This window comes from Platichthys flesus, chromosome 6 (genome assembly GCF_949316205.1).
Source record: "Platichthys flesus chromosome 6, fPlaFle2.1, whole genome shotgun sequence".
Taxonomy (NCBI): domain Eukaryota; kingdom Metazoa; phylum Chordata; class Actinopteri; order Pleuronectiformes; family Pleuronectidae; genus Platichthys; species Platichthys flesus.
In genome coordinates, this window is record NC_084950.1 from 16,928,513 (window position 1) to 16,943,720 (window position 15,208).

At 41.9% G+C, this 15,208-nt stretch overlaps 1 protein-coding gene and 1 long non-coding RNA gene across 2 annotated transcripts; one reads left to right on the forward strand and one right to left on the reverse strand.

Moving 5' to 3' along the window:
* Positions 1–984: 984 nt before the first annotated feature.
* Positions 985–14,704, reverse strand: dhtkd1 (dehydrogenase E1 and transketolase domain containing 1). Its single transcript, XM_062389862.1, has 17 exons — positions 14,466–14,704; positions 14,064–14,207; positions 12,971–13,182; positions 12,660–12,854; positions 11,774–12,043; positions 10,849–11,020; positions 10,499–10,697; positions 9,256–9,568; positions 9,075–9,159; positions 8,837–8,976; positions 8,089–8,239; positions 7,887–7,993; positions 5,550–5,714; positions 5,371–5,453; positions 4,272–4,438; positions 2,495–2,580; positions 985–2,386 (listed from the first exon to the last, which is right to left on the reverse strand). Exons 1-17 carry the CDS (start codon positions 14,620–14,622, stop codon positions 2,285–2,287), a joined length of 2,748 nt encoding a protein of 915 aa, XP_062245846.1. The 5' UTR covers positions 14,623–14,704; the 3' UTR covers positions 985–2,284.
* LOC133955171 (uncharacterized) lies at positions 13,109–14,390 on the forward strand. The gene is made up of 2 exons (XR_009920850.1): positions 13,109–13,222; positions 14,039–14,390. It is a non-coding gene; the product is annotated as an uncharacterized LOC133955171 (long non-coding RNA).
* Positions 14,705–15,208: the final 504 nt, after the last annotated feature.

The window sequence follows — 15,208 nt, forward strand, 5'->3', positions numbered from 1 at the left end:
AAATCCTGCCAATCCTTTGTGCTGTTCAAATCAGACAATGAAGCGCCGTGCCAAGTGTGCCTAGCTCCGTGAAGTGATTTTTTTCGCTCGTCGCGAGCGTATCATGCCAGGAAACACACTGAAAAATGATTTTAAACATATTTTATATGATATAAATGATCAAATATGCATCCCATAGTTTGCATTCCCCTTCTGTTGTCCTGGAGTTTTAATTTTACCAATTTTACCAATGACATTATTAAATGTTCCCCTCTGCCCATCCACTCGAACAAACAAGCAGTCATAAAGATAGAAAGAGAGGGGGGGGGGGGGCATATTCTCTACATAGGCTTGAGTGCAGAATACGTAGTTTACCCTCACACCTGACATTGAACGGAGCAAACATTCTTCGACATGGATGACATTAAATTAATAATTGAAGTGGAGAACTACAGTGAGTTGTATGATCCTCAGCACATGTTGTATAAAGACAACACAGAAAAAATGACACATGTTGGGATGCTGTTGCAGTTAATGTTGGAGAAACAAGTATATGCTTGAAAAAAATGATTAAATTAGCTTTTAATAAATGAATTGATAAGTCGAGCAACAGAAAATTACCCTTCAACTATTTAGATATTCTAGAAACATTTCATTCTACTTTCAATTTCCTGTTGTGTTTCTAATAATTATTAATGTTAGTGACATTTCCTTGACAAATGGGTGGAGGTTTTATTACCTCTGCTAAGGAGGTTGTGTTTTCATCTCTGATTTGTCAGTCAAAAGGTTTATGTAATAAAATTACTGGTCCAATAACCACACAACTTGGTAGAAGGAAGCTGCATGGATCAGAGATGAACCTATACGGCTCTTTTGAGCTCTACTGAGTGCCAGTCTAGTGAATGAATCTGGAATCTTCTCTCAAAAAACATTTCCCCAGCCCCATAGAGTTTGTAGTGTGAAGCTAGTGAGGTGTTTTATAAAGATGTGATCGAAAAAGTCAGACCAAGTGAATCCACTTTATTTCAGCATGAACAGAACAAAAAGAAGGGACTTTCATTACACGTAACAACAGTTCCTCATAGCAGCATGATGCATACAAAGAGAAGTATAAAAACCTACTCATTTTGGCAGCATAGTAGGGACATTTGCTGATGTCACCGCACGCGGCTCCATGGACAGGCAAGCCAGCATCTAAAACCTCCTCCTGGATGGCTCCCTGTGTGAACAGTCAGGCGGCGGCTCGCACAGAATTTGCGCTTTCGCCTCAGGTGTGCAAAATTTGAGTACATATACTTCCCACCCAATCCCACAGTATATCCCTGATTGTTAATATAGGCGGTTATTTTAGGTAAAGGGTTAATGAGACTGGTCGATACAAAAATAACTCAAGCACAATGCATGAACAGGAAAATAGATTTATTGAAAAATATTTCCATTTGATCTTCTGATTTAGTATATTTACATTAGCCCTTTAATGCCAATACTTTGAACTCAAGTCCCACTTTCAACTGTGATTAAATAATTTAAATAATCAAGTACCTCTTGGCCCAAATTTGTACCATCAAATGTACACAGGTTAATTCCTGATAGAATAATCGTTTAACAACCACAGGGGTAACAAATCTTGTTATTTTGAGAAACATTTCATCTCCTGAAGTATTTAATCCAGTTAAAATACTGCCATTCTTTTATAAATAGTTTAAGGGTAATGCTCTGAGATGTCTACCAAGTTACCCTGATATCTTTCTGTTCACAACAGTAAAATAAAGTAACAACTCCACCTAAGCTGCATGACACAATTCAATGGTTTCGATTCCTGAGGTGTGGAGCCCTTACAGGTTTGACACAGGCAGGATCCAACAATCCCCAGTGCTACAAACTCCATGGTCGGCTAAATGTGTTTCTACTACAAGGCCTTGATCCAGATTCAAACTTAGTTAGCAGGTGTGTTTCTTCTTACCATAAAGTCTTAAAAGAAACTGTCAAGTTAAATGAGAGAAAGGGGAAAATAAGTAAACAGAAAATAGGCCTTGCCTTCAAACCACAAAAACGCAACAATTAAAAAGTTGGTTTGACTGCGTGTACAAATATAACAATCCAAAAACGTCATCTCTCTAACACTTTGATTTGTTCCTTAAATTATTGACCAATTAGTTTCACAGCCGTTCACATTTTCTAACAGTCTGATGTATCTGCAGTGCAGCAGCTTCAAGCATTTAGTGATGAAAGCTGAAAAACCACAGCAGAAGTGTGGTGTAGTGTGGTACTGAAGCTTGTGTACTGGTTGTTCTAGCTCCCAGTCTTAGGAGAAGGTACCAGTGAGGATGGCCTCCTGCTGCTGGTGATGCAGCGTCCCGATGCCGACAGCAGGTGTAGGGAGAGCGGGCCGGCTCACTAACCGGAGCTGAGGAGGACAGAGGAGTAAGAGCTGTGAGTTTTTTTACACACGGTTTGTTGTTGACAAACCACCAGGCTTTACAATGTTGATTTTGTTATTCCAAACTCAGCTCACCTTGCAGGCCAGCTGATTCTCAAACCTGGGAGCCACAAAGGACCAGGGGCCCATGTTCTCAGGCTCCTCCTGACTCCAAACAAACTCTGTGGAGAAACGAAGGGAAAACTGATTATAATACACAGTAAACAAGGAGGTGATTCACAGTGTTTTTACAGAAGGAGATCGGACCAAACCTGTAGTGATATGTTGAATACATTTATTTTTTTTCTTGATCGGAGAACAATGTAAGCTGAGGTAAAACCTTAAGCAAAGGTTTTCAGAAAAGAAACATATTCCAGAACACTCTTTTAAGTTGGTTTCAATCTTCAATCATTTTTAGAGTTATCATCTGTAAATAAAAATCGGAAAAGGCATTTTGGCGTTTCAGCTCTGAGTTGAGTTTACAAACATCTTCACAACCTGCTTCATGTCTAACAGCTTGTCTTTTACTTCAGAAGCTCAATCTGCATTAAAAAAGTCTCAATATCCCTCGTTACTGTTTTTGTTTTAAAAGCTTAACTGCTGTGAGCACATGTTGAATTTGATGATGACTCAGATGATCATCGTAACATTTTGATCAACACAAATAGAAACTACTTCCTTGTAAAAACCCAGAAAGACATGTGGCAGGTCCAGAGGGGACTTGTTTCAGGATTTGTGAAAACTGCCGATTATATTCTTCTAATGGGCAGTGGTTGTGGTGAGTTCATTAGAAGAGAAAAATAGAGTAAAGAACCCAGAAATGACAAAGATTAGTGGGTGAAGAAGAGAAGGATGTTGATGGCAGTAGTTCATCAAGCTTGGAGTGTGCTGCACAACAAGTCCGGCCTGAAACTCACTCAGCCACTGAGAACTGGTACAGCAGCAGAAGCCAGTTAATACCAGTTTGACTCACGCTAGAGACAGATATCCCTCTCAGTTTGTAACAAGATACTCAGGAAAAAAGGTGTATGATCACTGTGGCTCTTTTCTGGATTCATTTTTTTTTTTTTTGTACCTCAAGATAATGAAAAATGAGAATTAAAAGATAAGTGTCTAAAAACTATATCTGTAGATTTCTCCAAAAAAGGGTGAGGGAATAAACCCATTAACGAAAAATCTGTTTCTCTGTTTTAAATATATATTTGGAACAAACTTCTATATCAGACTTTTATCCTAATTCTGTAAACACTCTTTTACTATTTGGTCTTTGTGTTTTTTTTTCTTTAAATTAAAGGATTTCTTTCCCCCTGTCTTTTAAATGTCACTAGATTCTTCAGTTTTATATAAAGAACTAAATAATGGTTAAATGATATGACGTCCTAAATGGTATCATATCACTCAGGTGAAGCTACACTGAAGCCTGGGCTTACTTGTTGTAAATGGACTGTATTTATATAGAGCTTTTCTAGTCTTAACAACCACTCAAAGGGCTTTACACCACAACTCACTTTCCCCCATTAACACAGCACTTCTGTATGCTGTGTTTTTTTAATCATTTTATTCACACACTGATGACACAACTGTTACGACATTGTGGTTCTTAACACTGACATGTGGACTAGAGGAGATAGGGATCGAACCACCGACATCCTGGTCGGCCGACGTTCGCTCTACCGCCTAACCCATAGCTGCCCGAAACTTAGAGAGCAGCGAAACCTTAACAAAACCTAAAGAAATGAACTAGAAAAGCTTCAAAAGTGTCAAATCAAACTGCTGGAGTCAAGGCTCATGTATACTGACTACGTGTGCTGGTGTGAAGGTGGAGCTCTGTGAGTCAGACAGCAGGTCGGAGCTTAGTGCGAGGTCACTCTACCTTTGGCGTTGGGGTACTTGTTGAGCTCCTGCTGCAGCGCCCCCAGTGGGAACGGACACAGCTCCTCCACACGGACCAGGGCTGTGTTCTGGTTTGCTGCTGATGCCTCCCTCTGTTTCAGCAGGGCGTAGTAATGCTTCCCTGAGCACAGCACCACCCTCTGGACACTGAGAGGGATAAGACATCATAGGTTTATTGCATCCGTGGCAAACAACAAATAGTCAAAGTCCTCGAGCCCCAGTTGTATTCATGTTTGTGGAAGGTGACCTTGCGGGTGACCTGCAGGAAGTAAATCTCACTTGAGTTCTGGAGAGAGGATTACCTGGATGATACCGCTGCCAGCCACAGTAAGGTAAAGACTTATAATAATCCAGGTGAGTTTAGGATGCAGCAGAACAGCATTAGACGACTGTGTATTGTGTTCACTACTGCAGAGGAAACGTCCTGTTTATGAATGTCACCACGTTGTCTTCATCAGCAGAGCGGCAGAACCGTTAGGACTAATAAACAGTTACGAGATCCACTAAATTAATTGAATTATTAGGATTCAGGGCCAAAAAGGTTGAAATAATTGACATTGTTAATCGTCATGGTGCTGTAGCTATGGAGGTGATGCACATGGATGAAGAAGGTGCTTTCTTCAGCATCCGTTAATTTATCTGTTAGTCAGCAGCACTAAGCATAAATTACAGGATGGAATTCCACGAGAATCAATGGAAGCACACGTTACGGATCAGGGAAGAACCCATTCAAATTTGAGTGTGGATCTAGCAATTATTTTTTCCCTATCTGTAACATTGTGAGAGCTTCTTGATTTAGATGAAAATAATCAGAAATGTTTAGGCTGATATATATGAGTGTGTGAAATTTGGTGCAGATCCGAATAAAAATCCAGATCTACTGAATTTAAACGTGGTCACATCAGGCGACTATTTGGTCTTAGTGGGGATATAAGTGAAGTTCTAGTTCCTGCTGCAATTGTCAGCTTTGACCTCTTGCTGATCTTAACTTAGATCACCTAAAATCACATCTATCAAAGACCATTTGAAAACATTTATTTGTTTTAGCCGAGCAGTTTGTGCAGTTATCAAAAATGTACCTTTCTGCAGAGGCTGAAGTGTCACCGATCACTGGTCTGAAAGATGTTCCCGGTGCCAGTTCGGTCAGACTGGACACGGCCCCCTGTTAAACGAAATCACACCGTTCACCAGCTTGGACAATAAAAGAAGTAGGAGAGAAAATGTTGCACAAGCTCTTCACGGTGGTTTCGGCTCTCACAGAAAATCTCAGCAGTGTCTTGGGTCCGACGACAATGAGAGGTTTGCGGAAGTTCCGGATCATCTGTCGCCTCAGCAGGTGGAAGTACTGAGCGGGAGTGGTGGGGTTGACCACCGCCATGTTCACGGTGTCGCTGTCCACACCCTGCATTTTACTGTCACACAACTAAAAGTACAAGAGAGGATGAGTTAGTGATGATTTACCAGTCAGGTAATGTGTAACACCAACTTGTGACTGCTGCTGGTATGAAGCAGACGCTCCGTTAAGAAACCTCCAGCAGCAGAGACTCATGTAAACACCTCCCTGTCAGTTAACATGTAACAGCAGAGATAGAGTCATGCCTTCAAAACAGCACTAAAATATCAATATAAACATGCCTTTCAAAATCCAGCACTGTGTGTTGGTCAGTAATAAAGGTGGGAATTAGTTTTCTGAATAGACCTCCCCTGTCGGTGATCATTTTTACCAGGAGTGGTGGTTTTGTTGATCTGGACTGTGAAAGACGGTGTGTAATGCTATTTTCAACGCCATTCAGTTTTCAGCTCCGAAAAATAAACTGCAGAACCTGAGATAACTATAAGATGTTGACATTCCCCCTCATCACTCAACAAATGGACTGGTGGTCCTCCCTCCTGAAAATATCTTGGTGAAGACAGTCTGTTATCCAACATTTCCTGATTTGCCTGCTCTAAATGTGTGTGAATCTGTAATTTTAAATTAAAGGATCTGTATGTTGATGTGGAAAACGTCTACTTTGTATGTCGTCGTCTTTTTACCATCCTACTCTTTTTAGTTATACGTCCTTTTAATGATCCTATCCTTTTATTGCATTTGTTTAACTGCTTTTTATCAGTGTGAATACATTTTTGAGTTTCCCGTCTCTGCTTTGTCTGTCAAGCCCTTTGTAAGCCCTGTTTATTTATTTTTTTAAAAGGTGCTATATAAAAGGTATTATTATATTATCATTGTGCAGGTGTAACTAATAAAAAGGCCACTAAGAGTATTAGTGCACTATATTTTTGTGTGATATGGAAGCTCTCTAGTATCCACAAAAATGTCCATAATGCAGTACCAACCACAGTTGCCATGGTGTGCACCCTATTAACACTCTCACAATAGGAAATCAAGCATCACATTTTATAGACTCAAAAATGGCCACTGTGTGACACCTCATCTCTGAGTAATGACACAAAATGACGATGATTCACAAGTGTCCGAAATCTCAAATTACTGTTCACTTCAGAGTAAAAGACCGTGTCCACTGTAGGGACAGTGGTGAAGAAATGGAGGTGGAAGTGCAATTGGACACAACCTACGTGTGATGTCTTTTGTCTGGTGGCCGATCAAGACCCATTATCTCCATTAGTTGCTCATGATTATACCTGCTTAGAGTCCTGTATATAACACCCTCTGAGCAGCACTGCATTTCTGAAGAGAGGAGACCTGGACTAAAATGACCCTTTTTAAAATGTAATTTTGACTCTTAAATATAGTTTCTCATTCCAAATACTTAGGTGCATGTTTTCTGATAAGATCTTCACACCAGCACATGAACACAGTGTAATAGTTATACCAAAGAGCACAGACCCATAGAATTTAAGCTTCAAAAATAGGTTTCACTAATTTTTTCCATTATTTTGAGGATAATATAATAATCTGAGGCCACCTAGGTTAAAGAGATCAGGCAGATAATCGTCCACAGCTTAAGCCTTTTTACTAAAATGGTCCCTCTTCATTTAACATCTTTCTACTGCAGCTCAACTAAGAAACACAAAAAGGGAAAGAGACTGTAGCTGTGGCAGAGATCTACTTGATTCGTCTAAACCAGGCTCCTGAAGCTGCGTATTATCCTCATATTATTCAACACAGTGTATTTTTGCACTGGAGGACGACTGTGGATTTTATCACCGTCACTTCAAAGCACATTATGCATGATGATCTGTTGATGGCCAGTGTGGACAGGAGGAGAGACGAGTCATCTTCTGACCTGACTGACGTTTTCAGACACACCTGACAAATTGTGAAATTGTCCTTTACAGTAGCACAGTATCCATAAAATGTGGGTTTCACATACTGTGGCCAATGTGAGGCATCCAGGTTTGTTTTTGTTTCAATTATTCATATTTCATTAATTTGTTTAGCTTTTTGTTAGTTCTTAATCCTCCTAATCAAGGGTTGATCACAGATAATGTAGAACCTTGTTGAGCCCTATAAGAGAAATTGTGATTATGGCCCATATAAATAAACTTGTATTTGATATTTGGATTTTAATGTGAACAACGAATAAGCAACGAGTAACTTAATATGACATTGAGGCAGAATGACACTTCCACAGACCTGGAGGAAGCGCTCCATATGGCAGGACGAGTGTTCTGGTCCGGCCCCATCGTAGCCGTGAGGCAGCAGGATCACCATCCCACACTGCAGCAGCCATTTCGCTTCACCTGGGGGCAGAGTTTCAAATGTAGATTCAAAATGCTTTCTAAGATGGTAGACACTGAGTTTAATACTAGATGTGTGAGAATGGTCAGAAGTTTACCTCCAGAGATAAACGTGTCAAAGATGATCTGTGCTCCGTTGAAGAAGTCTCCAAACTGAGCCTCCCAGATGGGAAGAAGCTTTGGTTGTGCGATGCTCATACCATATTCAAACCCGAGCACAGCCTCCTCAGACAGAGGGCTGTTACACACCTGACGACACAAAAAACACCACAATATGCAACTTGAAAGGAAGCACTCTTATCAGAGATGTTAGAGATTACAATACCAGCAGCAGAAATGCCTCAAATACACCTGAAAATACCGGGTTGGGCAGCTGCGAGTACGCAAATCTCAGTGCCAATCTGATACCACATATTTACAGTATATTGGTTTTCACCCAGATAAAGCTGCGGTTTTCAGCAGTCACATTATACTGCCACGGTTAAGTACTGTCTTAAGAGCGGCCAAGAAGAGGTGATTTCTGGAAGTGTAGCTTTAGACAGAACAAGCTAAAATGTCAGCTATTTGGCAATATTTGAAAGGAAGCGATTGTTGTGTTTTCTTAGATATATTTATTTTGGTCAAGCTATATGCCGTTCATTCTCTGTATATATGGGTTTAAAAGTATTAAACCTAGTCAGGCCAAACAAGCAATCATAACTTCCATACAAGGTCCAGATAGTCTGAAGGGGAAAACGGTATCGGAACATCTCCAATAGATGGAAGTAAAGTAATTGTAAGAAAGTTATACTTTATAATAACAAATATTCTGTTAAATATGTCATGTTTAGACTGTAAGAGTGTTACCTCCAGGAAGGCAGTCTGCTGAGGGCTGATGTGGTTGAGAGGGATGTACATGTCATTGGTCTCCTGACACACCACCATGGCATGACGCTGACTGAACGTGCCTCTTCCAACATCCTGCCCACTGATTCGAATGTTAAAACCTGCAGCAACAATACATAAAGAAATCAGTTGAAAGCCAGCAATGATAATTCAATGATCCTTTAATTTGATCCAATGTTATTTTCTGCTCGACACCTACCCTGACTGAGGAGCGATCCAAACGCCAGGGCCTCCGCTGTGGACCAGTCCAGTTTGGTGCCCTCTTCCAACTTGTGTAATCGTGCCTGAGTTCACAAAAGAAGCAGCCGAGCATCATCCAGCTGCTGCAACATCAGCAGAACGACACAACCGGACAGATATGAAAGAGACGACGGCCTTACCTGTGCGTGGGTCTTTCCTAGGTGACTGTGCAGCTGGATTGGCTCGGAGATGGTCACTGATTTTGCTCCAACAAACTGCAGCAGAGGAACGGGGACGCCTGTGTCCCAGGTGGTGACTCTCTCCTGGGGCTCGACCAGATCTCCCCAGCGACCTTGCAGGTTGGTGGGCGGGGGGCTGTACAGGGTCGTGCTGGCCAGCTTGTCGTTCAGCATGCCGTAGTGCTTTGATTTGATCTGGTCGCGCTCGGCTTCGGTCATCAGACCTTCGGAGATCAGTTTGTCTGAGTAGGAGTCGGGGATGCTCTTACGGGAGCTGCAATAAAGCAACAATTACTCAATAATATTACACCAGTGATGGAAGAATAATTTGGAGCTTATATATCTATTCTATATTGTAATGGTAGGTTTTTATCAAATCTTTAACTAGAAACAACAATATTTTCATTATAAATCCATCCAATTTGTATTTCTAAAATAAATATTGTCTAATACCTTCTGAAATATCTTTGTCAGTGGTTTCAACCCTAGTGTGTGTGTGTGTGTGTGTGTGTGGGGGGGGGGGGCCTCGGTTATAGGCGTCCTGGAGAGTGAGATGCTTAATGTGTTAATCTGTCATATAAATTTGTGTTCATCTTTTGGACTGTTCCTGTATGATTCTGTGAGATGTATATATATATATATCTATATATATATAGATATATATTTAGATAAAACCATGGGAGAAGCTTAGAGAGGAAATTCCACCAAGAAGGATTACACAAACTACTGAGGCGATTTCCAAGACATTTTGTGGAGGCCTGGGAAATAGACCAAAGGAGAACCCATTCAATTTTGGTGCGGATCCAAAACATGTATCATTTCAAGCTGGACGATGAATTCAGGAATTTTTTTGCAGCGTTTCCAGCAGTACCCATTCAATCTATGACTGTGGCGCACAGTGACAGACACACAGATGAACGAGTGAAAGGGAAATTCTCGTGTGAGATAGAGAACCGAGAAACTGCTTAAACTATGAGGTCTGACTGTCTGCATGGACGGCCACAACTTTATGAACGATAGCGCTACACACAGTTACAACACTGCAGCAACGGAACAAAACCCCAATTTAAACATCTCTTAATGAGAAGGTTAAAAATAAAGTCCCTGATCAACATTCCAATCCTGAGAAATACAGTGCATGTTACACACATTTTTGAATTATGTTATAATGCAAAATAAAGACGGTAAGTGAAATTGACCTTACCGGATGATCTTGTATATGGCTGGGTTGGTGAAGAACGGCTCGTCCAGCTCATTGTGGCCCCACTGACGGTAGCAGATCAGGTCCAGGATCACATCTTTCCTGTAACGCCGCTGGTACTCCAGAGCCAGCCGGGTGGCTCGCAGCACTTCCTCTGCATCATCTCCGTTTACATGGATCACAGCGGAGTTCACCATCTTACCTGGGACACAAATACAAGTCTCCGGTTGTAAGACACAATATCAAAAACTTGTGAGATGACATTTAAAAGAGATGTCATAATATTTGACAACCACAGAAATAGTGTGTGTAAATAATAACAATGAATAAATAATTTAATCTGTGTCACTGACCGACATCACTACAGTACATAGATGATCTCCCTCTCTCTGATGGAGTGGTGAAACCCACTTGGTTGTTCACTATGAGGTGGATGCTCCCACCGACCCTGTAGTGAGGCAGGTTTGAGAGGGTCAAGGTTTCTGTAACGATCCCTTGACCAGCGACAGAGCCGTCACCGTGGACCTGTAGAAAGAGAACAACAGAGATGGTCTCAATGTTTGAAAGGTCTGATGAAGACGTCTAACAGCTCCTTGCTTTGCACAAGTCTCCCACTGCTTTACATTTGTACTAATTCAGCCATAAAACAATGTGACACAGAGAATCTTATTGCTGTAGTATGTTCAAGGAGGTCTGTCGTTACCCTCAGAGATGAACCCTGGATCAGGGGTGGGAAATAAAGAAGGCTTTCAACTGACGTCATGTAGGAGGTCCACAACTCAAGAAATGTATAGGCTGTTTAGACTCAAATGATATTTCACAGCTGTTGCTTTTGATTAGTTGTCTTTAAAGATAATATCAGTTTATTTGCTGGAAAGAGATAGTTATCACAAGAGGGAGTGTACTGCAACAGAAGATGTGTGTGGGCATCTTGGTGGTCTCATGTTACGACCTTCCAATTGCAACATTCATGATTTGTGTGAATCCAGGAATCTCTGTTGGTTCTAATCCCACTTCACTGTTATACAAAGGTTCTGAAATATCCTGGATCTGGATAAACAAAAATTATGATTTATGTTTGAAACCATTGAAAGCTACAGTATGTAACTTCAGCCACTAGGGGTCTCTCATTTAAAACATTAACAAAACTCCTATTTTGGTGACATCATGGAGCAGCGAAGGATCAGGGGATCCACCCTGTTCCATGGTATCAGACAACAGATCAGTAAGATCTCTTCACCTTCTGGTGGGTGTGTATTGTCTGTTGTGACCAGGTACCTGCAGACAGATGACTTGGTCCCCTGGCTGGGCGCTGTCTTCAGGGGAGTAGTCGCCCTCTTTCCTGAGCTGCTGCCTGGCTCGGGTTTTGCCCTGAGCCACCGGGTTGATGGCCTCGAGGTGAGAGGGGTTGGGCAGCATGGTCACGTGAAGAGGGTGTCCAGCTCCGAAATCCAACTTCACAGAGGAGGTGAGGTGGGAGAGCACGTCGCCAATGGCCGGCGAGCTGTCGGGGAACTCGCTGAGGCCACGCATCTTACGGAACATGAGCTGGAGAGATAAAGGTGGTGGAAGAAGTGAGTTGTTTGACGTTATCTCCCCCGTGTTTACTCTTTAACTGCGAACTGTGACTTGTTTACAGTGGCAAGAGGAAGAATGGGAACTCTGTTGGAGTTTAATGGTTTTCTGTATCAATTAACCATGAGATCTGACCTGATCTTCATACTTCAAAAGTCCTGACAACCAACATGTGCTTTTATAAACTCAGTGATCTCAGCCGGCCTCTCTTTGTACAGACATGTCTGACAGATGAGTACCTGCACTCTTTAAGATCAATGCATTAACATTTCCAGCTTCATGCTAATCAACAATTATTGATCAAGTCTTCAGTGATTCTTCTTGTGAACAAAATGAAATGTCTTTAACCCACCGCATATTGGGAGGAAGTGGAGACACATCTACCATCTCTCTCTCTCTATATCTATCTATCTATATATATATATAAACACAGTCTATGGTCTTGATTAATATACATTGTGTTTGTTTACATATAATTGAAACTTAGATGTAGATCTGACTAATTTATACATAAATACAGATCATTTAAAAGCCTTAATATTGAATTATTGTGACTGTACGTGTGCTGCTGGTTACAGATCTGTCAAACCTCAGGTGGGAACTTCAGCAGGCCAGTCAGGAGGTTCAGTCGGCCTCTGTGGGGCATTCCGATGACAATGTCTGTGACTCCACTGTGGGCTGACTGGTGGAACAGCTCGTAGAAAAAGCCCATCATGCTCTCTGCTCCCTCTCCTCCATAACGTTTCACAGTAGCAAACTTGGTGGCCAGGAAGTGGTCTAATTCCTACAGGAGGTGAGAGGAAAAGACAGAAACTGATGCACAGACAACAAAACAAAAGACACTTCAATATGACATGTGAGACTGGATTTTTTTAGTCTCATCTTTGTCCTTGTACCGACCTGAGACTCCAGCATGATCTGGGCCAGCTGCCTCCTCTCCTCCGTGGAGAAACTTTTCCTCTTGAGCTCCTCGAAGCGGTCAGCGAACCACTCCCTCTCCTCCAGGGTGCTCAGCTGGCTGGTCTCCACTGACAGGTGACCGCAGTAGGCTTCCTCTAAGTAGGCCTGAAGCTCCTCCAGTGAAGCCTCTGCCTTTCCAAAGTGCCTCAGCCCTGCAGAGACACACACAGTGAGCTGTGGTAACACCCACATGTGAGCCTCTAACTGTGCATGACCAGTAAATATGGGATAAACAATAAGAACTGAACACACGGCGAGTACACAACCAGGACACGGCATACAATTAATATAACAAAGGGGCGAGTACTTTTACTTTTCATACTCTTAGATTTAGCTGATTATACTGTATAAAACATTTTGGAAGCTGTAGGCTAATTGCTAAAATCCTCAACAGTTCCTTCAGTGCACAACTAAGATAAACGTGAATTCATCAGTTTGAAAATAAAAGCTGTATAGACACAGACGTGTTATTTTTTTACATCTTTGTCATTTAGTGTATCTTTGTGGTTGTGGCTTTGTGTCTTACTGGTCACTTTGTGTCATTGTGTTGTGGTTTGTGTCTATTAGTGGTCAATTTATGTCTTCTTCTGGTAATTTTGTGTAATTTTGTGGTGGTTTTATGTCATTTTGTGATCATGTATTTGCTTTCTGGTTGCTTTGTACCTTCTTGTGTATTTTGTGGTTGTGTCTCCTTATGCTCATTCTGTGTCTCTCTGAAGCTACTTAATTTGCTTTCCAAGAGGATTACATGGTCTGTGTTTATATCACACCTTTCTAATATTGATGACCACTCAAACGGCTTTCCAGTAGAGATTTAGCAGTCACAGATAGTGCATCTATGTGCAGCACCTTCTCTATCATACAACACTCATACACTACTGGCCCCAGAGCCCCCTGGGTCCCCTGAGTCCCCTGACCCTTTGGGCCTCTGCATGTATAAGGAAACATAACTTGGAATGAATTGTAGATATTGTCATTATCCCTCTGTGTGTTGTGTGTTTTCCGCAGGTGTCCATCCACAGCTGTTATTTACCGGAGGTGTTGAGTGGTCCTGTCATGCTGCCCCTCAGCACGTTGATCTCTGGGACACTGTCAGAAACCGGCAGTAGGGGGTTGATTTTAGCAGCCTTGTGTCCATGTGCTCTGTAAGCCTCCACCAGCCGAGCCACACCATGATCTGAGCACAGAGCGAGAGGCTGTCAGCCGTCAAAGTGACAACAACAACAAAACAACAAGAATGACAAGAACTCTAACAACTCCATCTGAGTGACTGAATGACACGTTTACAAAGAAATGAGACTGTAAAGTGCTTATTAAAAGGACAAAACAAACACGAATAAAGACACGCGTTTCAGGCAGACACACGGAAGTAGCAGCCTCCTCTTCCTCTCAGGTGATGAAGACACCTCATGCAGACAGTTAACTCCTCACTGACCTTGGTTGAGCCCCGCGCCGTGCAGCTCGTGCTCGGTGTGTTTGGGTCGGTACCCGTAGACCCCTCTCTCGGTGTGGTAGTGACGGCGGAGCAGCTGTCGGGCCGCGGCCGGAGGAAGTCTGCCCAGAGACTGTCTCAGGAGAAACACCGCCGCCATGTTTGCACCAAACTTTTTCCTCCCGTGTGTCAGCAGCGGCTCCCTGTGACTACAGGTCGACGGCCATACTGCCGGCTGACACGTGACGGGAGGACACGCAACGCGGCAATCCTATTGGCTGAGTGCTTTTTCTTAACTTCTCAACTTTATTGAAAACATTCAAAAGCAGGAGGCAGGTCAACCCAACATAGATAGATTAAATACTTTAGTTAAGATGTGACGGTTGAGAAACAGCAGCACATAAAGATGTTTAAAGTGGGTTATATATAATTGTAACAATACAACCAACCCTTGATAAAAAACTGCACATTTCAGTAGTTATTTTAGCAGATTTAAGAATATGTTTCAATACATTAATGCATAATATATTTTGCCATCATTTGACCTGTGTTCATCTGCTGAGTTTCCTTTGTCTTCCACAATCGGTCCATTCACGATATCCACATGTGATTTAGGTTCCACAGATATTATTTTATTAGTCAATGCTAACCTGTAATACAGGTTAGCATTGACATCAAGGGACTGAAATAACTTCATGGGGTCGATGTCACATACATTTGTCATAAATAAGAAAATGTTCCCAATT